Source organism: Cucurbita pepo, chromosome LG19 (assembly GCF_002806865.2).
Source record: "Cucurbita pepo subsp. pepo cultivar mu-cu-16 chromosome LG19, ASM280686v2, whole genome shotgun sequence".
In the NCBI taxonomy this organism is placed as follows: domain Eukaryota; kingdom Viridiplantae; phylum Streptophyta; class Magnoliopsida; order Cucurbitales; family Cucurbitaceae; genus Cucurbita; species Cucurbita pepo.
Window position 1 is genome coordinate 149273 of NC_036656.1, and position 25561 is coordinate 174833.

A 25561-nucleotide genomic window follows, 5' to 3' on the forward strand; every position below is an offset into this window, starting at 1 on the left:
TAAATAATAGTGTTACGTAAATAGTGAAGTGTTAAAATTTAATAAACATATTAAGTTGCTTATAAAAGTTGATCCAAGGCATTTTGAGTTCATAACTTGTCACAACAATCAAGATAAAAGTGTATCATTTTCAATCTTAAAAATCCACCAAAAGCCAATCATGAATATTTTGCACCATCATCAAGTACCCAAAAGCCAGTCTTTGCATATTCCACTCTCACTTCCTTTACAGAAGTTAACAATCTTCATCAATATCATCGATATCATCATCATCATCATCTCATCAAGCTGCAGATTGTTTCAAGTTTTTGAATGTTCCTCCACTCCTACAGAGGTCCAGTTCTGAGTGCATTGTCTAAATCAGTTATGAGATCATTCACATCTTCAATACCAACTGATATGCGAATCAGATCTTCGGTTAAACCTCGAGCTTCCCGTACCGCAGCGGGTATGCTTGCATGGGACATAAAGCAAGGCATACTTATAAGGGACTTCACACTACCTACAAAGAGAGGAAACCATAATTCTTCTTCAGCATCAAAATCAAACTTCAAAACGTAGGGGTATCAGAAGCCTTTTTAACTTGTAAACACAAATAATAGTAATCAAACTCTTAACCATAAAAGAAGGATGAGTGACGGAAATTCCACACTCAATGGGATGGAGAAGCATATCTTTTGTGGTTGTAAGTAAGCATGTAAGCATAGTGTCACAATCGCACTCTTGCGGTAGCGGGACATCAATTATGCGACACTTGTTATATGACTATCCCTAATCACTAGTCCACATGATAAAGTGCGTAATTAACTCCAAAGGGAAAGAATATGATTACCAAAACTGACAGTTATGCTGAAATACTTGGTAGTTTCAACAATATGCTTGGAGAGAGCCAACGATCCAGTCAAAAAGCTCAATACTGCTCCTGCGCCCTTTGCCTAAGAACATAAAGAAAGTTACATGGTTAACTAACTCTCTCTTCTTCTCTTTCTTTTTGATATCCGTGAATTTACAGGCTAGCTTAAACTGATTCTAATTGTACCTGAGTATAATGCAAGGAACGGCCAGGATGAGTAGGAAGACCTGCATAGAACACTTTCTTCACACGTGGATGTGAATGGAGAAACTCAGCAATCTTCTGTGCGTTTTCCTGTCAACGACATCAATCTACTGAGAAATGAATGGTGTCATCCACATATATACATGTACAGATGAATAATGAAATAAACAGTGTTATTACTGTTTACATTAAATACATTATCAGAATCCAGAAGTCAAAACCACAACAAAGGACAATACAACTAATATATTTACGAAATTACAATTATAGTAATATAGTATTCTTAGATAGTTGACATATATTATACATACACAGTGGGGTAGATGAATCCAACTTATGCCCACATCAAATTCCACAAAGACTTGTCACTTCAACCTATTAACGTTTGATATCAGAAATCTCATAGGACCTGTGATATTCCAACATGCTGAACCACATCATAGTAGGTATACCATCTAGTCCGTTAGACTAAGTACACGTTACGACTGAGAATGAAACATCAATGAACCGTACAAATAACGTCGTTTCCTCAAATTACAGATTTCTGATATCCTACAATCACTAAAATATTGGAGAAGTATAATTTTTTAATAAAGTACTTGATAGCAGATTTGGCAGGAACACACAAGTTGTTCAATTGTTCACAATTGGCCTCAAGGAGCATTATAATTTGAGCTGAAGCATACCACAAAATAGTAGCAAAAAATTAACAAGGATGCAAGATATGACATAAATGTAAAACGAAAGCAATCATGAATCTGAGACTATGAGTCTGAGCCTGACCTTTATATTTTTATAAAAAGGGACAAAAGTATAAAATACAGGTCAGAATCGGCACCTGCTGTTTCTGAGACTGACCTTTATATTTTTATAAAAAGGGAGAAAAGTATAAAATACAGGTCAGAACCGGCACCTGCTGTTTTTCAACTCGTAAGGCTAGTGTCTTGATTCCTCTTAAACAAACCCAACAGTCAAATGGAGCCAGTCCAGACCCTTCTGCATTTTGGAGGAAATACAAGTCTTTTGCCAAGCTGGAACAACGGGAACAAGGTAAAGCAAATTGAGTTATCAGAACAAATGGTTCCGGAACATGTAGTGAAAGCAAGAAGGAATGCATCCATCCGGTCAAATCCAAGGACGATATCTTTCTTTTCTGAACAAGACCGCTAGTTCAAATTTCTTTAGTAAAATATGCAGGAAAAATTGCCTCCCTGAAAGGCTAAAGCAATCGACAAAAGTCTTGGATAGTGATTCAGAAGAGTATAATAGCTTAAGCTGGACAGCTTCTAATTTTCACACGCACAGAAAAACAAATAAAAAGAAAGAAAGAAAGAGAGAGAGAGAGAGAACAAAAAGAAAAAGTAATGTTACTGCTCCCAAATACCCAAGTCCACACTTCAACCCCCTAGAAAGAAAAACTACTAAAAGTTGCTAGAAACTCTCCAATGTTCTGTAAATTCATCCTACTTGCTGGTAAAATTCACCCTATTTCCAGCCCAGTTATCACAAACATTATTGATATGTTATTTGTTAATAATGAAATTTTATAAACAAAATGAAGTACGCAGATAAGTCCTCAAATTATAGATAAAAAGAAAATAGAAAGAGCAGTCATTCTAAGTGTGGCTACCAAAGAAATAACAAATAGATTCTTCCTTTAAAAAGCCATGACTGATAAGGGAACCCTAGAAAAAGTTCTGATTTTTTAAGTACAAGGACCTCCGAGCAGTTTTAAGCTATGAAGAAGCAGTATCAACAAATAAACATAAATGTAATCTACTCACAAAAGAAGCTATTTACAGAAAGATCCACTGCATTCTTCCCATCCAACATTTCTTATGGGAAGTAGATATTCTGCTATCATACAATTTATATCATTAGAACAGGTGAAAGGTGATTTAATTTCACAATGATACTTCTTGCCTCATTATCAAACTAAAATCGATGCACCTGAATTTTTTTATAGAAGAAACAAAAGGATATGAATTATAAAACCAGAAAAAAATAAATAAAATAAGGTAAACATCCTAAGGCCAGGAGTTGAGGAAACCCTTGCCAAAAGAAATAAGAAACACAATGAGAGCCATCCGATCAATTTTAATCACGAGGAGCCTATAGTTACAAATGAATTTTTCAAGGTTTATCCACCACCTAGAAGTAGTATGCTGTCCCAAAATCCAAAAAGAATTGACTGTCATGCTTCTATTCTCAATGTTCCTCTCCTTTCAAATGAGCAAAAAAACTGCACTAACCACACGGCCCCATGGAATTCTAGGTTTATCCCTAAATATTTTTCCTCTTACACATTCCGCCATCCACGAATTCACCTTATCAGAGAGAAAAACAGCCAGATCGAAAGTAATCAACAAGGAACAAACAAGCTAAACAAAAGGGCAATGGAGAAACATGTGGTCCGTTGTCTCGCTCTCCTTAAAACACACACTGCAAACAGAGGGGGTTAAGGACCAAGTGGGGAACTTTCTCTGCACCTTCTCAGCCATAATAAGCCTCCTATAGGAAAGCGACCATATAAAAAGTCTCACTCTTTTGGCACCTTGAAACGCACCATGGGGTTCTCAACAAAAACCTCTGAAAAATATACTCCACCTTGGGGTTCTCAACAACAACCTCTGAAATTTTTTTCATAGAAACTAAAATATATGCATTTCAAAGACATTAAGTTGTTGGTTTTGACCTTTGATCAAAGTACACCGAAACGAAGGAGAAAAAGACTTGAAACTTGCAAATTAAATCTCCTAAATTTGCTCCACAACTTAGATCTTCTAAAAAAAAATCAAGTACAAATCAAGCTTATTGACTCACAATCTTCCCCCGTAAGCTTGACTTTGCTCGAGATTCTTCGCTTCAAGTAACTCCCAGTTTTTTGACTTGGCAGCTTTCAGCTCAAGCCTTAAAATGTCAAATGTTGCTCGGCTTGTTCAATTTTCACTACCTTGTCCTTCAATCCATCTTCCTTTCAGCCGAAGTACTGAAGAATTCTCTCCTCAAATCATCTTCCCTAAGCCTTGTTCGCTTATTTGTGCGTTCTTCTAGTGTAGCCTCCTCTTCCACTATTCTGCCTCTTCTTGAACAGACAGAGCTTCTTTCCAAGTAGCAGCACCAGTCCTAGACTTCAAAATGGAAATTTCTGAATTAGTTGGATCTTCCTCAGCTTTCAACTTAGACAAGACAGTTCAATATTTTCTTTTCCAATCCAACGATTCTTGTTTCCTTTCAAGCCTGTATCTAGGCCTCTTGGTTGAGATGGCAAGTATGATGAAATACACCGACTTGTAGATTGCTCTTTGCTGATTGAAGTATCCTCCGGTTTCTTCATAGCTATATTTTTTGGTTCCTTCTTCCCTTTATTGCCACCAATGTCAATGGAGGTTTCTGAAAGATGTTGATGGTTGTTCATTTGTATCTTATACAGGCGGTTTGTGACCATTTTAAGTTCATCACCAGGGCTCCATTTTTTCGAACATCTTGAGGAACAATCCAACTAACTTCACTCTCGGTTGCCTTCTTCTGTCATTTGACCAAGCCTGATAATATTACTTTTCAACCTTGGGATGTAATATACTTTGGTAAGTAGACATTGATCGTCATTCTTGCATTGGAACAAGACGGATCCTTTACCTTGAATCGATACAATTGATCCGTCGCCAAGCTTCATATTTCCAATGAGCTTCTCATCAAGTTCCTTGACATTTGTTCGATCTTAGATCATGTGGTCACTCGCTTCGTTGCCTAGGTATCACATGTTGGTCTCTACTTGGTCTTCTCTATCTTCTCTTCATTGAGCATCAACAGGTTGGACATCTTTTCGACCAACATCAGTGTGAGATCTTAGTCTTTTCGACCTCCTCATCACGCTCCTTGTTGCGGCAGTCTGCCACATAATGTTCATATTTTCCACAAGAGTAAGACTTGATCATGCTCTTGTCCTTCCATGACTTTGTGAAGGATTTTCACGATCTCCTCTACCACCACATCCCCGGTCACAACCACAGCTACACCCACGCCTCTATTTTCCTTGTTGTGGCTATCGCGTCCCTTCGTACCTAAAAAAGAAGAATCAGCTACATTTTTCTTTTTCATCAGTGCAAACCATTCCTCGTGTGCGAATGAGAGATGTTTCTCCTCCTCTTTGTCGTCGTAGCCGCTAAGTATCTCCTCATGGACCTTAAGACAACCAACGACCTCCTTAACCGAAATGTTCCTGAGGTGGCCGACCTGTTCAATGGAGGTAATGATCTACATGAGTCTCAGAGGCAGCTCGAAGGAACTTCTTGACGACAAAGATCTCTTCCACTTTGTCGCCTAACAAACAGATGTCAGTGACGATTGTCATCAATTTCATGGCAAAGTTGTCTATTGATTCACCATCTTTCATGCAGATAACCTCGAACTCACTCTTCAAGGTCTGCACCTTTACTTCCTTGATCCATTCAACTCCCATATGCATTGTTTGCAGTATCTCCCACGCTGCCTTTGCTGAGTTCTTCCCTGTCAATATGAGAAGATCGTCAAGGAATAATTGGTAGATGGTAGCAAGAGTCATCTTGTCCTTACGTTCCCCAACTTTGCCACCATGCTCGGTAGCATGTCATACGCCTTGTGCCTGTAAATTAACACGCATCTTTATTGACCATGCTGCGTAGTTACTCTCCGTGAGTAACGGGTACTGGAGCATTACACTCCCTCCTTTCCACTCTACATCATTGTCACATCGTCTCCGACAACTTTTTGTGATGATGGCATTTATTTTGATATTCTAACTTTGATACCAGATGTTGGTTTTGACTCTCGATCGAAGTACACTGAAATGAATAACCGAAGGAGAAAGAGCCTAATTCAAGGGGGAGGGGAGAGTTTCTCCATACTTGAGAACTTATAAGATGCTCTGTAGCATTTATTTTATTGAATTCTTGGGATTAAAAACTTGATGGGGATATAGGGGTATTTATAATAGAGGCTAGACAATGTGAACCATACATTTGTGATCCTCGCTCTTTCTTGTATACTCTTAGAATCATCTAGATTTAAAATATCAAGATATTATCTCCTAAATTTGAATCTTTGCTCCACAAATTAAATCTCCTAATATTGCTCCATTAGATCTTCTAAGACACTAAATCAAGTAAAAATCAAGCTTAATGACTCACAAAAGTTATACACGATTTTTCTTTAAAATGTCAAATACTTCAAATAAATGGAAATTATAAAAAAGAAATTACATATACATCTCACAAGTCCGAAAGCATAGTACAAGAGTACCTTTCTCCCCTAACAGCAAGCACACCCGCCATTACATCACTATGTCCAGCAATAAATTTGGTAGCCGAGTGCATAACAATGTCTGCAATCAAAGACCTGGGTGAGTAATATTCAAAGCAATATTGAAATGCCTGAACATTGAAGTTGGGAAATATTCTTGATACCTGCCCCAAGTTCCAGTGGTTGGGACAACACAGGGGACAATATGCTGTTGTCTACCAGCACTAGAGCCCCATGTTTATGCGCCATTGTTGCAATTTTCTGAAGTGGAAAGAAAAATGATATACACAACAGGTGGACGGCATAGTTTTTTATTCAACTTAACAATTTGCATGATTCCAGTAAACAGAGGGATTTGGTGACAGAACTTCAATTGGAGGTTGAAAAGATAATCATATCAAGCCAATGAAACAAATCCCCTTCAGTATCTTTAAAGAATGCTAATCTCAGCAAAAGAAGAATTAAATAATTTTTTTTAATACTCTTCCCTTTCCTCCTTTCCAGATTTCCCAGTCTTGCTACGATAGCATTCTCACAAATACAAATACAAATACATATACAAATACAAGGCACTGATACGAGATGACAATACACGGTCACATTAACAAGTCATTTCTCAAATCTATGACACAAAAATGGCAAAGCACATTTATTAAAATATATATTTTTTTAAAATATAAATCATTTTTATATGACAAGAATATTTAAATTCAATAATTTTATGCAGTTATATGCTTAAAAAATAAGTTCGATGTATTCACCATTAAAATTTATATTTTAATACTTTTGTCTTATATTACAATTTACATCTATTTATTATGTTTAAGATGTGTCTGATATGTGTCTAATAAATATTTGGTCTATTCTCTTTAAAGCTTGACTTCTGGAGCCAAAACTTGCAAACTTTGTGTCTAATGGGCCACTAGCGCTACCTTTGATAGCTTGATATTTACATATTGACACATTTGCTGGCATAAGTATAAAACTAATGAAGTTAACAATATGATACTACTGGACACAAACGTAATGTTTGGGGAATCTATTAGCTTATAGAGACTCAATTGTCTAAAGTACAAAGATACGAGGGAAACAAACTTAATTTAACCCTTCCTTTCCACATAAATGCTTCTAGAGCTCCTTTGTGTGCCATTGAGGTGAAAATAAGCAATAAAATTTTCAAAACATGAATTCAAGGAATTTCGTAATCTGTTACGTACACAGAGCCTTAGTTTAATAGCTTGGACAGGGATTGTTATAAATTTAAATAATACCCATAAGCCTACTAAATTAATTTTTATTTCGTGGTCAACTGGAATGATATTCAAAAGAATAGTTTTGAATTATCTGCCACCTGTTTACGGATATATTTGAATGAGACAAACTAAAAGTCAAATCAATCCATTTCCAAAATATCAAAGGATGAATAAAATATTTAAGAAGTCTTCCAATTGCCTCCTCGTAGCACCAGCTGAAACTCCTCATGATGTTCAACTGGATCCAAGGGGAGGAGCTCAACTGAATCCAAAGGAAGAATATCTTTCCATGCAATAAATTATTTTGGCTTACAAGTTCAAAATTATCAGTAGCTAAGTGCATTGTGAAAAGTCAAATTACTTGTGCATGAATTCCCATAATTCTTTACAAACAGACCTTACCCGAATATCTGATATTTGTAATCTTGGGTTGGTTGGACTCTCCAGCCACACAAGCTTTGTTAGAGGGCCAATAGCAGATGAGACCTCATCTAAGTCACTTGTGTTCACGCGTCTGCAAATTAAATCCATTACAATCTTAATCCTCAAAGTGGGACCACCACAAAAATGATGACAATATTTAGCTTACTTGACCAAAATTCCTCGTTTGGGAATCACTTGTGAAATCAACCGGTCAGAGCCTCCATAAAGATCATCACCAGCAACAATTTCCTCGCCTGTTAGAAAGAGATTGCAAGTAAATAATTCATATACAAATTGACAAGATCAACAGCATGAAGGAACCGCAACCATGCTTTCTTCTCTCTCCTTTTGCAACACCCCCACCCCCCACCCCACCCCACCCCTTCCTCACCATGCCTCTTTTTAACCTCGAGTTGTTATTTCACCACCGTTCTCACAACGATAGCCTCCCATAAGCTCTTTCTCAAAGATTTGCCTGAAGTTTTTATAGGAATTTCACACATCTCCAAAGAACTACCTCTATTTTAATCAAAGTTGTGATACTACTTTAGATTACAAACACCTTAAAAGACCTCATAGTCTCTCCCTAAGCCTAAGCTCAGAATTTTTCAAAATGACACATCGCACAAAAAGCTTCACATGGATCAACCACCAACAAAAGGAGTAGTTTCATAAACCGCCATGGACTACCCCTGTGGTTAATGAGGGTAAATGTAAACAATAAAAGGCTTAGAGGGAATGAGTGACCACTGTTGGATGAAAGTCCCACATCAGCTAATTTAGGGAATGATCATGGGTTTATAATCAAAGAGTACTATCTCCACTAAAATGAGGCCTTTTGGGGAAGCCCAAAGCAAAGCCATGAGAGCTTATGCTCAAAGTGGACAATATCATACCATTGTGGAGAGTCGTGTTCATCTAACATGGTAGTAGAGCCATGCCCTAAACTTAGCCATGTCAATAGAATCCTCAAATGTCGAACAAAGGACTCCAAAAGAATAAGGAGTCGAGGCTCCTCGAAGGCATAGTAAAAAATGACTAAGACTCCAAAAGAAAAGGAGTCGAGCCTCGATTAAGGGTAGGCGTACTTTGTTTCAGGGGAGATGTTGGATGAAAGTCCCACATCGGCGAATTTAGGGAATGATCATGGGTTTATAATCAAAGAATACTATATCCATTGATAGAAGCCCTTTGAGGAGGCCCCAGCTTATGCTCAAAGTGGAGCATATCATACAGTTTGATATCCACCACCAACCTAGGATTTAATATCCTAAAAGTTACCTCAACTACCAAATGTAGTATGGTCAACCAGTTGCCAGAATATGTTGATCTCAACTCTGCTTTGATTGATTGCTTTGAAGGATTCTAAACCTTTCCTTATGGGCCCCAATTTGTCATATAATGTCTCTAAATCCACCCTAATCAGCATTAATTGTAGTCCTCCAAGGTGAACCTACATGGTTCTTCATTTGGTTGTCAAGTGGGAAGACTTTTCAATTCTCTTTATCTTGGTTTTCCCCTTAATAAAATGGCAGTTAGCTTTTGGGAGCTTCTGACGAACAAAATGAGGGTAGATTTGGACAACTGAGAGTGGGTAGAATGGGTGACGGTATACTACCTAAATAGTAGACACAAGTAACAAATAAGAGAATACTAAAGATTCGAGCCATAGATTTCTCAATTTTGATACAAAGTACTTATTAGATTTAATAGAATTATTTTGTTGTGTTCAGACTAATATCAATCTAACCCATTTCATGAATAAAATGTGACCAATTAACCAACCAACAAAACTACTTGTTACAAATAACATCTTGTTGTTGCATCGAAACATAGAAATGTTGACTAATCTGACTAACATTGAACTTGGTAAAATGAAATGGTTGAATAATTGAAAAATGAGATTATTCAATAATACACCTTGAATGTTTATTACCTATGCATCAGGGGTTACTTAGTAAATTGGAGTTGGACGTCACACCAAACACAACACGATAGAATCGGTGTAGATTACCTAAGACAAAGGAGCATAACCCTCCTTCAATGGTTGTGACAGTTTGAAAATGAGAAAAACAGACTTCGGAGAAGTGCCATAGCAGCTATTTAAGGAGTAAAGGATAGGGGGTGAATGACAAAGAAGCACAAGGTCCAAAAAAGGAAGAACATGGGTGGATTTCAATTAATAAAAATTGCAAGAGACCATGGGAGGTTTTATGTTTAAAACTACAAGGGGAAGATGCACCCACTTTTTGGAAGATGCTAGGCTGATAAAAACTCCTTTCTCTGCTATTTCCAGAATCTTGTAGTCTTTCTCAAAAAAGGGAGAAGTCACTATTGAGTGCAGGCTTTCTCTCAATGAAAGCACAGTTTCTTGCCAAAAATTAAAAAAAAATGATCGAGTGCAAACTAGAAGTGTAACGGCCCAAGCACACCGCTAGCAGATATTGTCCTCTTTGGGCTTTCCTTTCGAGTTTCCGCTCAAGGCTTTAAAACGCGTCTACTAGGGGAAGGTTTCCACACCCTTATAAAGGGTGTTTTGTTCTCCTCCCCAACCACTGTGGGACATCGAAATCCACCCACCTTCGGGGTCCAGCGTCCTCGCTGGCACTCGTTCCTTTCTCCAATCGACGTGGGAGCACCACTAAATCCACCCCCCTTTGGGGCCTAGCGTCCTTACTAGCACACCGCTTCGTGTCTACCCCTTTCGGGGAACAACCTCCTCGCTGGCACATCACACGGTGTCTGGCTCTGATACCATTTGTAACGGCCCAAGCACACCGCTAGCAGATATTGTCCTCTTTGGGCTTTCCTTTTCGAACTTCCCCTCAAGGCTTTAAAACGTGTCTACTAGGGGAAGGTTTTCACACCCTTATAAAAGGTGTTTTGTTCTCCTCCCCAACCAACGTGGGACATCACAGAAAGACTCAGACCTACGATTTGTAGCTAAAAGAAGACTCTTAGACATAGAATTAGCCGAGTGGAATTCCTTCATTAAAAGCTGAATTTAATTCAGCTAAGCCATTGCCGAGCCCCAAATCTTGGTTAAAGGATGCCCTGGTGAGTTACATAAGGAGAATTAAGGTTCCACGAAAATAAATTTTTTTTATGGTTTTTCTTTTCTTTTCTTTTTTAATTAGAAATCAAACTTTCATTCAACATATGAAAGAATACAAGGGCATCCAAAAAGCAATCCCATCATTAACTATAAAAAGAGACTTCAATTCAAAAGGAAAAGAACAAGACTGAACACGGTCAAGAGGTTACAAAGAAAATTCCCCCATCACGATCGAATTCGAACCAATAACAATGAGATTTCCTTTTCATCGAAAAACCAACTTTTCATTGAGATAGAAACGAAAGAGAACCAAAATATAATCATATATATTATATATTTGACTTTGAACCATATATAATAATCATACGAACTCAAAAGTGAAAACGACCACACAAGTGGAATACCAAAACCCACCAGTTCCAACAAGTTGAGCAACTGCAGCTAAAGCAGCCATCCCACTGGTGAAGCAAAATGCTCGATCCGCTTTTTCAAGCTTTGCTAAGAGGCTAAATGAACAACAGAACAAGGGTTTTAATTATTTTGGGTGGAGAGGGGATGCTGTATAAGTGCCGGCACAGCACCCTTTTTCCTTTTTTAAGAAGAACATAGGACATAATACACCTTTCCAAAGCATCTCGTGTAGGATTCCCACTTCTGGTGTAATCATATGGGCCATTTTCTGTTGCCGAAGGCTGCATAGCATAGAAAGTGAAAAAATGGAAACTAAATAAGAAGCCACAGAATTCACAATGTCAATAAAGATACAAGAAACAAGATAGAGAACGCAAAAGAAAAGATCAAAGTAGAAAACAAAAAAATTACAATGCCAGATGTTTGGTAGTTCTAGTAGCAAAAAATGTACTTCGAATCTTGGAATTGCAGTGAGTTACACATTTCCAACAATTAGTTATCTCAGTTCCAATCTCATGAAAAGCTCACCTACAGGATGCAATAAACCGATAAACACTAGGGATACATTCATTCAGCCTCCGTCCAAGTAGTCATTTTATAATGCTTGTATTCAACCAAGTGGTCATGACATACCTGACTAGATGCAAGTATCGCAAGATCAGACTAGTTTAAAATCTAAAATTGAACTAGTAACTCAGACACTGAAAATTTGTGGTTATTATAGAAGTTAAATCCTATTTTGGTCCCTAGATTTAGGTGCAATTTACGTATTTTGGTCCCCAAATTGTCAAATATTATTCATTAGTCTCTCATCTTTTAAAGATTTTGCTTCAATCCCTAACAATGTTTTAAAAGGCTTTTGAGGCTAATGCCTCAAAGCTAGGCTCCAACTTTTGGCCTCGAGACTGATGCCCTTTTTTTGAACCATGAAAGCTTAAAGTCTCAACAACTCAGGTAAGAATTAGAAGAATAATAGTAATTTACATCATTCAAAAAAATTTACAGGTTTGAGTTGTGACCATTTGAACTACTACTACTGATNTTTTTTTTTTTTTATATAAGAGAGAATTTCATTGATGAGTGAAATTTACAAGAAGGATGTATAATCCATGGTGTTTACAAAAGACCTTCCCAATGTGCAATGAGGGAGGTATAACTATAGGAAGTAAAAATATTAGACAGTTTACACCAAGATATAGCTTGGTAAACAACATTGTCGAAAAGTTTTGTGTAGGTCTATGTCTTTTCTGCAAATACTCTCTGATTTCTTTCTTTTCACAAATTCCAAAAGAAAGCCATGATGAGGTTTTTCCATAATAGGGCTTTTGCGTTCTTGAAAGGGTGGTACATTAAGGCCATATCCAAAAAATCCTTTACCTCCCTAGGAAATGTGAGATGCCATCCGAACATATTGAGAATCGTTGTCCAAAAATTCTGAGCGTACGTGCATTGAAATGGCTTTATGCGCTATTTCCCAAAGGAAGAACTTCACCTTTTTAGGTTGATGTCCTTTCCATATTGTCTTTTCTAGCGTGGGATTTATTGCTTCTACTTTTTCCCCCATGTCCATCATCAAGGATTTTGTAGAAAAGACCCCATTAGCATGGGGAGCCAAGTTAGTGAGTCTTCTTTGTTTGACAATACCACAGGGGCAAGGTCAAGACTTAATTCAGCCCACTCCATTGCTTCATTATCCTTTAAATTCCTACCAAGCTTCAGGTCCCAAAATTTGTTGACAACATTCCACATTTCTTTAATCGTGGCTTTTTTGCTAAGAGAAAGCCTGTACAAAAGTGGATACTTCAAGGCTAGCGTGGTATTTTCAATCCATGGGTCGGTCCAAAATGATGTGCTTCTCCCATTCCCCACCTTATGGCGAGTTCGGTTGGTGAGGTGATGAGATTTTGATGTTTCTTTATGTACTTCCAAGGCCCTTTTATAGATGATGGAGGGGTGATTTTTGTTTGATGTAGGAGTATATTTAGCCTTTATAAGATTTCGCCATAAGGCCTTTTCTTCCTGATGATCTCTCCATATCCATTTGGCGAGGATGGTGTCATCTGTGAAGTGAAGGTGGTTGATGCTCAAGCCTTCATTACTAATCTGAAAACCTTTTATCTGCCTTTCGTATTCTGTTTTTGTCAGTCGGCGACTGAGACAGTCCATTACCATGATGAAGAAAAAAGGGATAGTGGATCTCCTTGTCTAAGGCCGAGTGGGGCATAAATCTTCCCTCTTGGTCTTCCATCGATGATAATGGAGAAATTTCTGGATGAGATGCATCCTTTAGTCCACCTTGGCCATTTTGGCCCAAAGCCTTTTGCCACAAGAATGTTTTCCATGTCAAAGGCCTTTTCCATGTCAAGTTTAAGGACTACACCTTTTTTATTCTTTCTTTCCCATNAACACCGTCTACCTCCACTTACGAGAGACCCATAACTCGATCCCAGACTTGGAATCGTAATAATATGGTATCAGAGCCAACAGTTATGGGTGAATCTGTGCAAGAAATAGCTTACCAAACTCTTCAATTTACTCTTATCCAAATAGTAGGCTAATCAAGCGCGTANGCCATGAGGGATGCATCAAGAATTTGTCGCCCCTCAACAAAAATTGTTTGTTTGTTGCCCAATTATTGGGAAGGGGAGAACCTTTTTAAGGCGTTCTGATAATACCTTTGCTATGATTTTATATAGACCGGTCGTGAGGTGTATGGGACGAAAGTCTGCAATAGTGCAAGCATCCAGTTTCTTTGAGATCAAACCTATTAGGCTTTGACAACATTGAAGACATTATGTTGTTAGTGATAATAGTACCAAGGTTAAAGATATACTTTTAGAATTTTTTATGCTTTACTATAAGAATTATATTTAGCAATACTCGATCTCACAAATTAAGGTTAAGTATTTTTAATTAAAATTGAGGCTTACGCCTCATCGCTTCAAGAGGAGAAGCACTCAAGGCTACCTTGAACCTTTTAAACCATTTAACCCTATACTTTGTGCAAAGAAAAAATAGGACGAATTCAAATTTTACACCTAAACTTGGCATGATTTATCAGTTTTCACCTTAAACGGTCAATTTCATCATATTGAACTTGAATAGAAAGTATTGTAATTTTTACCTTACATTCATTTTTCACTAAGATCTCCACAACTAGCAAGTAAGAATTTCTCAAAAACCCACTAATTTCAACAAAAATAAAATCTTGCATAGAATTAAGTTCCATTAGTGCACAAAGTTGATCATTGAATAAATCACCCAAAACTAAATTCAACAAAATTCTGAATGTATCGTTATTTTTCTTTAAAGTTTCAACAATTGTGTTGAACTTCTATTTTATAATTCATTAAACACGTAAGAAATGTTTTTCATAGATTTTCAAACAAATGCATATAGAAGGTAAAAATTGAGGTATATTGAAGGAGCAAAGTCAAAAAAAAAGAAGGGGGAGATGAGATATCCCAAAGGTAAGGTAAGGTTACCGAAAGGATCCCAGTTGGCCATGCTTTGTACAATACTATAATTACACAAAAATTAGAGAAAAAAAAATCAGATGGATTCAAAGAGCCTAATAAAATCACATAACTCATGAAAATGCTCTCTTTGAAAACCCTCTAGTTTCTCTCAAACCAAAACTTCCTGAAAGCCATTACCACGATAGACAATTTGATACAATGTCACTACAAGTGTACACACGTTACACTCGTGCAAAAAGAAGCAGTCACGATGGAACCCATGAGTTAAATTTTTCTTTATGCAGTTTTTTTTTTTTTTTTTTTTTTTTTTTTTTTTTTACTTTATGAAACTGGAACTGATTGGGAACTATCAGCATCTCCAGATTTATTTCTCCTCTTTCGATAGAGGATATAGTAATTTTTATGGGATTTATCAGTCTAAGCAGGAGACAATATAGGTTGATGTTATTCATCAGTTTGCCAGTTAAGGAATTCTCCCATCTCAATTGAAAAATAAAATAGTTGTTTACCAAGGAATCTAACAGGGCTTCCATGTTTTTCTTGGATTTTTTTTTCTTTCTACGTTTTTTCACATCTGCTTCAGCGAGAATTTTTTTTGGTTTGATAAAACTGAGTCACAATTCTTATCGTCCACAACTTCCTTTCTTCCTTTATTTCCCTTGTTTTAGAGGATGATCCTCTATGATTGAGTCGTGGCTCCATTGATATAGCAATGGTTGTAAAGACATCACTTTCATTTCTATTTTTAGTTATTTCCTTTGTTTTAAGAGGATGATCCTTCATGCTGAGTCATGATTTCATTGATGTACAATGGTTATTATAAAACTTGTATAAATAGTCATATAACATCAAGATGGTACTTACACATTTCCAATTTAGTCTTGACTACTTTAACTCAAAGGTATTAAAGTTCCTTCTATTTGAGCCTTACAATTATTCAACTTCTATTTGAGCCTTACAATTATTCAAAATTGGTCGAAAGAAGAATTCTACTTCCCCCACACAAACACCGTCTACCTCCACTTACGAGAGACCCATAACTCGATCCCAGACTTGGAATCGTAATAATATGGTATCAGAGCCAACAGTTATGGGTGAATCTGTGCAAGAAATAGCTTACCAAACTCTTCAATTTACTCTTATCCAAATAGTAGGCTAATCAAGCGCGTAATGAGAAGGTTGAATAGATTCGTGCCAAATTAGATGTCATGTCCCTTGACTTGGAATCCACAAAGAATGGTTTGACTTCTTCAAGTGCTGAAAGTCAAGCAAAAACAAAAGCAAAAACAAGGAGAGATAAGGGAATTTCTGGAGCAACCATTTCTAACAATTCTGGAAGAAACTTGATTGTACTTGAATTCATGAAACTTGACTTCCCTCGCTTCTATGGGTTGGAAGACCCCTTGGGTTGGATTAGTCGTTGTCAACATTTTTTCTGATATCAATCGACAACTTCACAGTGGACTTATTCGTGCTACCATTGACAGAGTTTGACATTGTCCTCAGTGTTAACTAGTTGCGAACATTGGGTCCTATTTTATGGGACCTCAATATCATGTGTATGTCTTTTTTCATACAGGGAAGCCAAGTGGAGCTCAAAGGAATACATTCCAAACCATGGCAGAAGGCGTTTGAACCCAATTCCTTGCATCCAACCACTTTCGAGGACATGCAACTTCAAACATTGCTAGTGGAAAATGTTGCTCTCTTCGATCAACCAACGGGGATGCCTCCTAGCCGTTGTGATTACCGAATTCCGCTACACATGTGGTGGTGCGCCCCTATAGATACCCGCGGACAAAAGGATGAGATAGGACACCAATGTGCAGCCATGCTACAACAAGGGATCATTCGTCCTAGCCGATCTCCTTTTTCTTCTCCTGTAATTCTAGCTCTGAAGGCTGATAATTCATGACACTTAAACTCAATACAAAGGTCATCAAAGACAAATTTCCAATACCAGTTATGGATGAACTACTTAAAGAATTGGGAGGTACAAAGTTTTTCACAAAGTTAGACTTGCTATCCGGATATTATCAAGTTACCATGTATCCTCTCGATATTGAGAAGACAGCCATTCGAACTCACCACGGTCATTTCTAGTTTTTGGTTATGTCGTTTGGGCTCTCCAATGCGCCACCCACTTTTCAAACCTTGATAAATGAGGTATTTAAAGATCAACTACGTAAATTTGTCTTGGTTTTCTTTTACAACATTCTCGTTTCAGTCAAACATAGGCACATCTACATCATTTGCGCCAAGTGTTCCACATATTGGCACACAATCGGTTGTTCCTGAAGCGCACCAAGTGCACCTTTGCACAAACTCGGGTTCCATACTTGGGTCACATCATTTCACAAGAGGGAGTGCAAGTAGACCACACCAAAATTGCGGAAATTACTAACTAGCCAAGCCAACACAATTAGGGGGTTGAGAGGATTTCTGGGCCTTCACGGACTATTACCGAAAGTTTGTGCTTAACTATGGTACTATAGCCACACCTCTCACTGCCATGCTACGGAAGAATTCCTTTCAATGGACAAATGAAGCAATTCAAGCATTTGATGAACTAAAGTCAGCAATGACTACCACACTTATTTTAGTTCTCCCAAATTTTGAACTAATGTTTGTTATCGAGTGTGATGCTTCAGACATAGGAATTGGACCCAGTTCTACTACAAGAAAACAAACCTATCGCATTCTTTAGCCGAGCAATGGAAGCACGACACATCAGTCTTCCAACATATAAAAATGAGTTAATTGGGATCGTAAAGGCCATCAAACATTGGCATTCCTACCTATAGGGCATGAAGGTTTTGGTACGAACAGACCATTATACACTCAAATTCTTGCTGGAACAACGCACATCTCATCACCTCAACAACATTGGGTGAGCAAGCTGATTCCCTTTAGTTTAACTGTGGAAGACAAGGCGGGTAAAAACAACATAGTGGCAGACGCGTTATCTCGCTGAGATGCAGACCAGAAGATTCTTTTTGCAATTTTCATGCCTCATTTGGATTTGTTTGATGAAATACGGAAGGAACAGCAACAATCTGAAGAAGTCCAACAGCTAATTTCGCCTTAAACAATGGTAATTCAGCAGACTGCTGGAGTCTTAAACAAGGGCTTCTTTTCTTCAAGGATCATGTCTATATTCTTACTGGTTCTCCGTCAATTTCATTAGTGATTAGCGCACTTCACAACCAAGGCCATGAAGATTACCAAAAGACGCTACATCAGATAACAAGAGATTTTTTCTAGCATGGGATAAAAAACATGGTGCAAGATTTCACAAGGGCTTGTGATGTTTGTCAACGCCACAAAACAGAAACGCTGCAGCTAGTTGGTTTGTTACAGCCTTTGCCAAACCCACAACAAATTTGGGTGAATGTCTCACTTGATTTCATTGAAGGAATTCCATCCTCCAGGAAAAACTGTGATTTCGGTGGTCATCCACAGTTTCTCCAAGTACGGGCACTTTTTAGCCATATCCCATCCATATAACGCCATAAGTATAGCTCGATCTTTCTTTGATAATATTTTAAAATTACATGGGTTGCCTGAAAATCTGATCAGTGATCGGGATGTCACATTCACAAGTTCCTTTTGGAAGGAATTATTTCATTTGTGTGGAACTAAATTATACTTTAGCTCAGCATATCATCCACAATCAGACGGGCAAACGGAAGTCGCCAATAGAACAATGGAGATGTATTTGCGGTGTTCCACAAGTACACAACCCAACAAACAGAGTGATTGGCTTTCATGGGCAGAATTCTGCTATAACACGAGCTACCACTCCTCACTCAAGACCACACCAATTGAAACTGTCTATGGGAGACCACCGCCACAACTATTGTCTTATCTTCCTAGAAATTCTACCATTGAAGCTACGGATGTCATTCTCCATGTTGCAAATCCTTAGAGACAACCTTCAAGAAGCTCAAAACAGAATGAAGGATCGATATGATCAATCACACCGACCATTAGAGTTCAATATTGGAGACAAAGTCTTGCTACATCTTCAACCATATCACTAGTCTTTGTTAGCTTCAAGGAAAAATCAAAAGCTTGCCGCAAAAATCTTTGGGCCTTTTGAAGTATTAGAACGAAATGGTTCTATGGCCTATAAGTTAGACATACCAACCGAATTAAAATTACACTCAATTTTGCACATTTCCACACTCAAACCATACCATGAAGGAGTGTCAATCATAATCTAGAACTTCCTCCAATTCCAGCCCCTGACCCTCCTCAACCACTTGCTATATTGGACCATCAATTTAAAGCTAGACAGTTAGAAATTTTGATAGACTGGAGCCACTCTTCACCTGCTGATGTCTCTTGGGAAAATGTTCAAGATATAACCAAACAATTTCCACAATTCAAACTTGAGGACAAGCTTTCTTTGGGGTTGGGAAGGACAAGATTTAAAGTTATTATAAAACATTTGTTGCCACTTACTTGCTTGAAGGTCGCAGTTTGGTATAGCGGAATGCTAACAGCATCGTAAGGATCAAACTTACTTTCAAAATTCATTATCATAGTCGAAATGCTTGGCTCTTGTTCCTCCAATTCTAAGCAAGAAAACGTCAATGTGAGCCCAAAAATGAGAGAATAATTCATTCATTCTATACATAATAGTTAAAGCTAACTTAACTGACCGACATCATCAATCAAGGTCGACGTGCTAACATCCATCTCTCTACCAAGAGAGCACTTCTTCGAAACCAACAATTGATTACACCTCGAATACGGTAGCTTGTGGAATCCAAACCTCACCAGCAAGTTCTTGGCACTGAATCCCTGCCAAACCCAATCAAGAACATAAAAACGGATGAACCATCACCGACAATCGGATACAAATTCCAAACGTCATGAAAATAAGAAATCCACAAGCAGAAAATTTGAGAGGAAATCATAACTTGGCCCCTCATTTACACATTCCAATCGTTTCGGAGAAACTAAATAGACAATTTCAGTGAAGGGAAGGAAACAAAAGAAAAAAGTGCAAAGGTGTAGTTACGTTACAGTGTGCAGCAGTATCAGAAGTTGTTAGATGATTGGCGATGCACCTTAAAGAGATGGAAGCGGCGGAGGCCATAGCCAACCTCTCGCTGTCAGTGAAGCTTGAACTAACAAAAAAAAAGATGTACCCTGTTTACAAGTTGGTTGAACCAGAGAAACAAAAAAACATAAGGAATCAAAGAAATGAAAGAGCAGACCTGAGCGCGAGCAAGCAGGTGATGAAGGGACGGAGACGGTGGTCGGCGTGAGGTTGCAGAGGAGAGGCTGTGGGGGCGTTCCGTCGAGCGGCAAATATGGGAGAGGGAAAAAGGAGACGTAAACAGTAGTAGTAGGTTACAAAAACTTAATTCATATTTAATTTTTATCCCTAAACTTTATAAAAATTAATTTTAAACCTTAAAAATTAATTAAGGGATTAAACTATGAATAAAATATTAAATTTATATTAAATCTTGATATTCATTTAATTTTAAAAAATGAAATAAAATAAAATAAAATAAAGATAACCATTACAAACGAATTTTAAAAACAAATAAAGAAATATTCTTAAAAGAATTATCTTTAAAAAAATTATTTTAAAAAAAATGCGGATAATTTATATTTAATTAATAAATTTCAAAATATAACATTTTTACCTTTTAGTCCCTAAATTTTGGAATTTTCCATTTTTTACTCTCGAAATTTAGTTATTCATGAGAGTGGAAGTGAAACAGAGGTGAAGAAGAACAAATCTATGGCGTCTCGATTGCAGCAGATCGAAACGGATGAATCTGTACTCTTGCGAGTAACCCATGCCAATCTCAAGTCCTTCACTTCCGATGTTCGCTTTTCCCTTCAGGTTTGTTCCTTTTCCAAAGATCAAGCGCGTTTGTAGCTTTCGTTGCGATTACCTATTTTGGATTTTGTCTAAAATTATTAATTGTAGATGAGCGTGGAATCTGTAAAGGAAAAGTTGTGGAAGAAGTGTGGTACTTCTGTAAACTCCATGTGCCTTGAACTCTATGATGATTCTGGTGCTAAAATTTCTGATTTGACGGATAATTCCATTCCCTTGGGGTTCTATTCTCCCTTAGATGGGTACCGCTTCTTCTTTCATTGAATTCTTTACATTGTTTCGTTTTTCACTTTGCGAACTGTACTTCATATTCTACCATTGATGGGAAATTCTGCTCAATAAATGGTTAATGTGAGATTATGCTTTTCATTCGACGGTGTGCTTGTTAAGAATCACGACTCTCCACAATGGTATGATATTGTCCACTTTGAGCATAAGTTCTCGTGGCTTTGCTTTGGGCTTCCCCAAAAAGCCTCATACCAATGGAGATGTATTCTTTACTTATAATCCCATGATCATTCCCTAAATTAGTCAATGGACTCCCTCCCAACAATCTTCAACAGTGCATTGTTTCTTTGCTAAGGTACCGGCTACATATTATTGATCTCGACCCCTCATCAGTTACTTCTGGTGGTTGGCTTGAAGATACCTCACTAGTGGAGAAGTACCAAATCTCTGAAGAAGCCTATGAAAAACGTGATGGTTAGTATTTTTGCAGAGCTTGTATGTAGTTCATTCATTGCTTGTCAAATAGGCTGCACTGAAGGACCCTCTAAACCCCCAATGGGCCATTGTGGGTCATATGGGGAGGACTCAGAGCCAACTGTTATAATATCAATAGGTTTAGGTATTGGGTCTCCGCAGTTGACAACCATCTTCAAACTTTGTCTTGAACCTGCATTTCTTAATCCTTGAAGTATGCTGCTACTTAAAAAGCTTCTAGGGATTTAAAAGTTGTGCACCACTTTCTTAATAATGCAAGAAAAAGAAAGGGCTTTGTGCTAATGAGTAGCGGTTTCGGTTTTCTTTGGGTAATAGTTGGCAATGGATCGACTCTGGATCCAATTGTTTTTCATCTTTTAGTGTCTTAGATTTAATCATCTAATTACTTTTGTATGTACTTTCTTTCCTCTATAAGAACCAATTGGAGATATTTTTTCGTCACTCTTCTGGTTTATCGGCCTATTGTGTATTTCATTTATTTCAATGAAATAGTTCTTTATGGAAAAAAAAGGTTTTGTGCATAACTGACCTTCTTCTGGATTCTTTTTTTCAGATACATTCCGAAAATTTAAAGAAAAATTGGCATCCCAGAATCCATCAGCTTTTGAAAGTAAAGTAAGCCTCATATATTTTACTTTTGTACTTAACAATATCAATAGAGATTTTATTCATTTGCGTGAACTGTGATTAATGATATAGGAGGCACTTCAATTCCTGGCCGTTAAGTAGAGTTTTGTAACTGGAATCTATTTGAAATTTGTTAGTTAGTGTGAACTGTGAATGATGATGTATAGGCTGCCTAGTAATTTCGTTCACATCAGTTAAGTGGGGTTGTGAAACTGACATCTCTTAGTATTCTTGAAATCCTGGTTTTGTCTTGCATCCCTTTTATAGACACGTTTCTATCTCTATCCTCATAATTTTTGGTCTATATTTACTGACTAGCCACATATTTTCAGATATCTGATAACTACATGGAAGAACTCTGTGCAAATATAAAGGTTAGTTACCTTACCTGCTTTAGATTTGTATGATGGATGTGATCTTAAAAACCTATGGAAATTCTTATCTTAAAGAGTTGAGCTGTCATACTAATTCATGAAGGAAATGAATTATTTAGAATGAAATTCTGTGGATGAGACTGAATGCTAACATATGATTTTCCATCTTTCCTGGTACCCGTTAACTTGGATCTGCAATTCATCTCCAAGATTCCATGAAGATGAACAAAACCATGGTTTAAGCGTCCTTATTTTGGCTGGATAGAATGCTTAATAGTAGACCTTGCTGAACATAATGATATCTTTGTGAACAACACAAAGGAGACATGCTAATGAATTCCTGCTTCTCGTATTTATTCATATTTGAATCACGACAGATTACTCGATGTGGTCTTCTTATAGTTATGAAATTCTTTTATGGGTGAAGTATTTACCATCTGCACCTTCAATCCCGTTTTGCTACAGTTTGTACTTAGACTTTTACATATTATAGGTAGCTGATAGATGTGAAGTTGAGCCCGGGAAGATAAGGGGCAGTGTAAAATTTGTTGGCCGGGCCGAATCGCTTGCTCCTGGTTTTTGGGTTGGAGTTCAATATGATGAGCCATTGGGAAAAAATGATGGCATGTAAGAATCCTTTGTTCTCTGCTGCATGTGATTGATTTGTTTTTCCTAATACCTCGTTTCATTATTCATTGTTAGAAACTTTAGTACTTTGATAGTCACAAATTTTTTTTTTTTTTAATAAGAGACAATTTCATTGATGATTGAAATTTACAAAAGGGATGTATAATCAGTGGTGTTTGCAAAAGACCTTCCCAATTTGCAAGGAGGGAGGTACACCTATAGGAAGTAAAAATATTAAATAGTTTACACCAAGATATAGCTTGGTAAACAACATTGTCGAAAAGTTTTGTGTAGGTCTGCGTCTTTTCTGCAAATATTTTCTTATTTCTTTCTTTCCACATATTCCAAAAGAAAGTCATGATGAGGTTTTTTCATAATAGGGCTTTTGCATTCTTGAAAATGTGCATGAAAATGTTTTACCCTTCCTTTTAGAGGGAGAAAAAATACTATAAACATTGAAACACATATCTTACGATGGTCCGCTTAATTTGGATAAGTTGTTTCATATTGCTGTTCTGTTACCGAACAGTTTTCACTATGCTCATTCTTAAATTCTTTAAGATTTAGTGCTTCATACAAAAATTCTACTTCTTGTATTATAGTTTGATAAAATTATTACTCACTTGTGTTGTTTGATTAAAATTCTGATAGCTGTTAGAATCCAGCTTTTATCACTCACTTCAGAGCTTTTATTACATATTCTATATGATGCTAAATTAGTAAATTCGTCAGGGTAAAAGGGATCCGCTATTTTGACTGCCCTCCTCTTCATGGTGCAATGGTTAGGCCCGACAAAGTGAAGGTTTGATTTTCAGCTCCATTAATCTGTTTTCCAACTTTTAAACTGCAAATAGTATGTTACATGGAAATTTTTTAATTCTAACTTTTGTAATATACCATGCTATAAAATTTTGAAGCAATCTACTGCTTAAGGACCAATGGATTTATTCAGTTTATGGGAAATTAGGAAGGTGAACCATTTCCCCCAAATGTAACAGCTTGCGTACACCTAACCCCTTCGTGCATCGTTGTAGACTTGAGACATAAGCATCGCCAATTCGACATTCTTTGATCGTGCCCATTGCTTAATTCAATTCATATTAACATTTATAATCTGTGAATCGAGTTGGAAAGTCTTAAGCCTGTGAATTTTTTTGAGTATCGAATAGGTTAAGGTGCCTAGATTCGTGTCCTCGTTTTCGACCCTCCTTTACTTGAATAGCTGCCATCTTCCTCATGTTGGTTATTATAATTTGAATGTGTTCCAGGTTGGTGACTATCCTGAATTGGACCCTTTCGATGATGAAGAAGATGAGATATAAACAGTTCTTGTAACATTGTGGAGCTAACCAGCCTTGTTTCTGAAGCCTTTATGAATTATTGATTTCTTTTAGAAGTAATTTAAAGACAATCTCAGCCTCATGGTGGGTTGACATGGTTTTACAATTTTTTCTTGAAAGAAGCCCTTTTTTTCTTTTCTTTTTTGTGGGGAACTTCTTGAAAGGAAGCATGGAGATGAAGAAAACGACGATACGATAAGAATCTGTTCTTCGGTGATCGTCATATTGACAACCGTTGCAACTTTTCTTTAGGGTGTTATAAATGGTTTTGTTAGTTGAAATGGAAATGATATAGCATTGATACGAAGATTTTGCATATTCTATTGCTGTTTGCAAGTTTGTTTTGTACCTCTCTGAAGCTTGAATGATCATTCAAGGGTGTCTTACAAAAGCGGATAATATTTGCTAGCGGTGAATTTGAGTTGTTACAAATGGTATCAGAGTCAGACACCAGACAGTATTCTAGTGAGGATGTGGAGTCCATAAAGGGGTGGATTGTGAAGTCTCATATCGGTTAGAGAGGGAAACGAAGCATTCCTTAGAGTGTGGAAACCTCTCTCGAGTAGATGTGTTTTAAAACCATGAGTCTAACAGCAGAACGTAACAGGCTAAAGCAGACAATATCTGCTAGCGGTTAAACTGTTACGAATGGTATAAGAGCCAGACGTCAAGCGATATGTCAGCGAGGACACTAGCCTCCAAAAGGGGTGGATTGTGAAATCCAAAATCGGGCGGTATGTCAGTGAAATGCTAGCATCCTATGGGGAGGATTGGAGAATTGTAAGGTCTCAGATCGGTTGGAGACGAAACATTCTTTAGGGTGTGAAAACTTCTCCCTAATAAACGTATTTTAAAATCATTAAGCTGATAGCAATACGTAACCGATTAAAACGGACGGACAATATATGCTAATGATGTAGAAAGTTGAGTGGATTGAGATAGGGTTTGAGAAGAAAATTGGATTTGGATTTGACAAGCACTACACATGAACAGCTGAGACACAATTACAAAACTCAAAAGGCACAGAGAGAAAGCTAGATAGATAG

The 25561-nt window shown here is 37.3% G+C and overlaps 2 protein-coding genes across 4 annotated transcripts; one reads left to right on the forward strand and one right to left on the reverse strand.

Moving 5' to 3' along the window:
- Positions 1–17: 17 nt before the first annotated feature.
- On the reverse strand, positions 18–20334 carry LOC111782090 (cystathionine beta-lyase, chloroplastic). Of its 3 annotated transcripts, none has more exons than XM_023662874.1 (14): positions 20187–20334; positions 19988–20096; positions 19626–19767; positions 19426–19538; positions 11690–11760; positions 11483–11574; positions 8180–8267; positions 7993–8104; positions 6502–6598; positions 6338–6419; positions 1971–2088; positions 1040–1147; positions 833–935; positions 18–502 (listed from the first exon to the last, which is right to left on the reverse strand). In XM_023662874.1, the coding sequence occupies exons 2-14, from the start codon at positions 20063–20065 to the stop codon at positions 327–329; spliced, it is 1380 nt and encodes a 459-aa protein (XP_023518642.1). In that variant the 5' UTR covers positions 20066–20096; positions 20187–20334; the 3' UTR covers positions 18–326. The 3 variants fall into 3 exon arrangements, with proteins under 3 accessions (XP_023518642.1, XP_023518643.1, XP_023518644.1); XM_023662875.1 differs by having other exon boundaries at positions 19988–20118; XM_023662876.1 differs by lacking the exon at positions 20187–20334 and having other exon boundaries at positions 19993–20096.
- A 325-nt stretch (positions 20335–20659) lies between these two features.
- Positions 20660–24836, forward strand: LOC111780992 (tubulin-folding cofactor B). The gene is made up of 8 exons (XM_023661381.1): positions 20660–20827; positions 20915–21066; positions 21408–21526; positions 22101–22162; positions 22507–22548; positions 23042–23175; positions 23908–23977; positions 24444–24836. Exons 1-8 carry the CDS (start codon positions 20723–20725, stop codon positions 24495–24497), a joined length of 738 nt encoding a protein of 245 aa, XP_023517149.1. The 5' UTR covers positions 20660–20722; the 3' UTR covers positions 24498–24836.
- Positions 24837–25561: the final 725 nt, after the last annotated feature.

Coding starts and splice junctions, on each gene's coding strand:
- LOC111782090 (XM_023662874.1), bottom strand. CDS start 20,065: ATGGCCTCCGCCGCTTCCATCTCTTTAAGGTGCATCGCCAATCATCTA. Junction 2,089..6,337: donor CTTGCTGTTAGGGGAGAAAG/GTACTCTTGTAC, acceptor CCGTTGTTCCAG/CTTGGCAAAAGACTTGTATT. Junction 503..832: donor CAGCATAACTGTCAGTTTTG/GTAATCATATTC, acceptor CTCTCTTTGTAG/GTAGTGTGAAGTCCCTTATA.
- LOC111780992 (XM_023661381.1), top strand. CDS start 20,723: ATGGCGTCTCGATTGCAGCAGATCGAAACGGATGAATCTGTACTCTTG. Junction 20,828..20,914: donor ATGTTCGCTTTTCCCTTCAG/GTTTGTTCCTTT, acceptor TATTAATTGTAG/ATGAGCGTGGAATCTGTAAA. Junction 21,527..22,100: donor AGCCTATGAAAAACGTGATG/GTTAGTATTTTT, acceptor TCTTTTTTTCAG/ATACATTCCGAAAATTTAAA.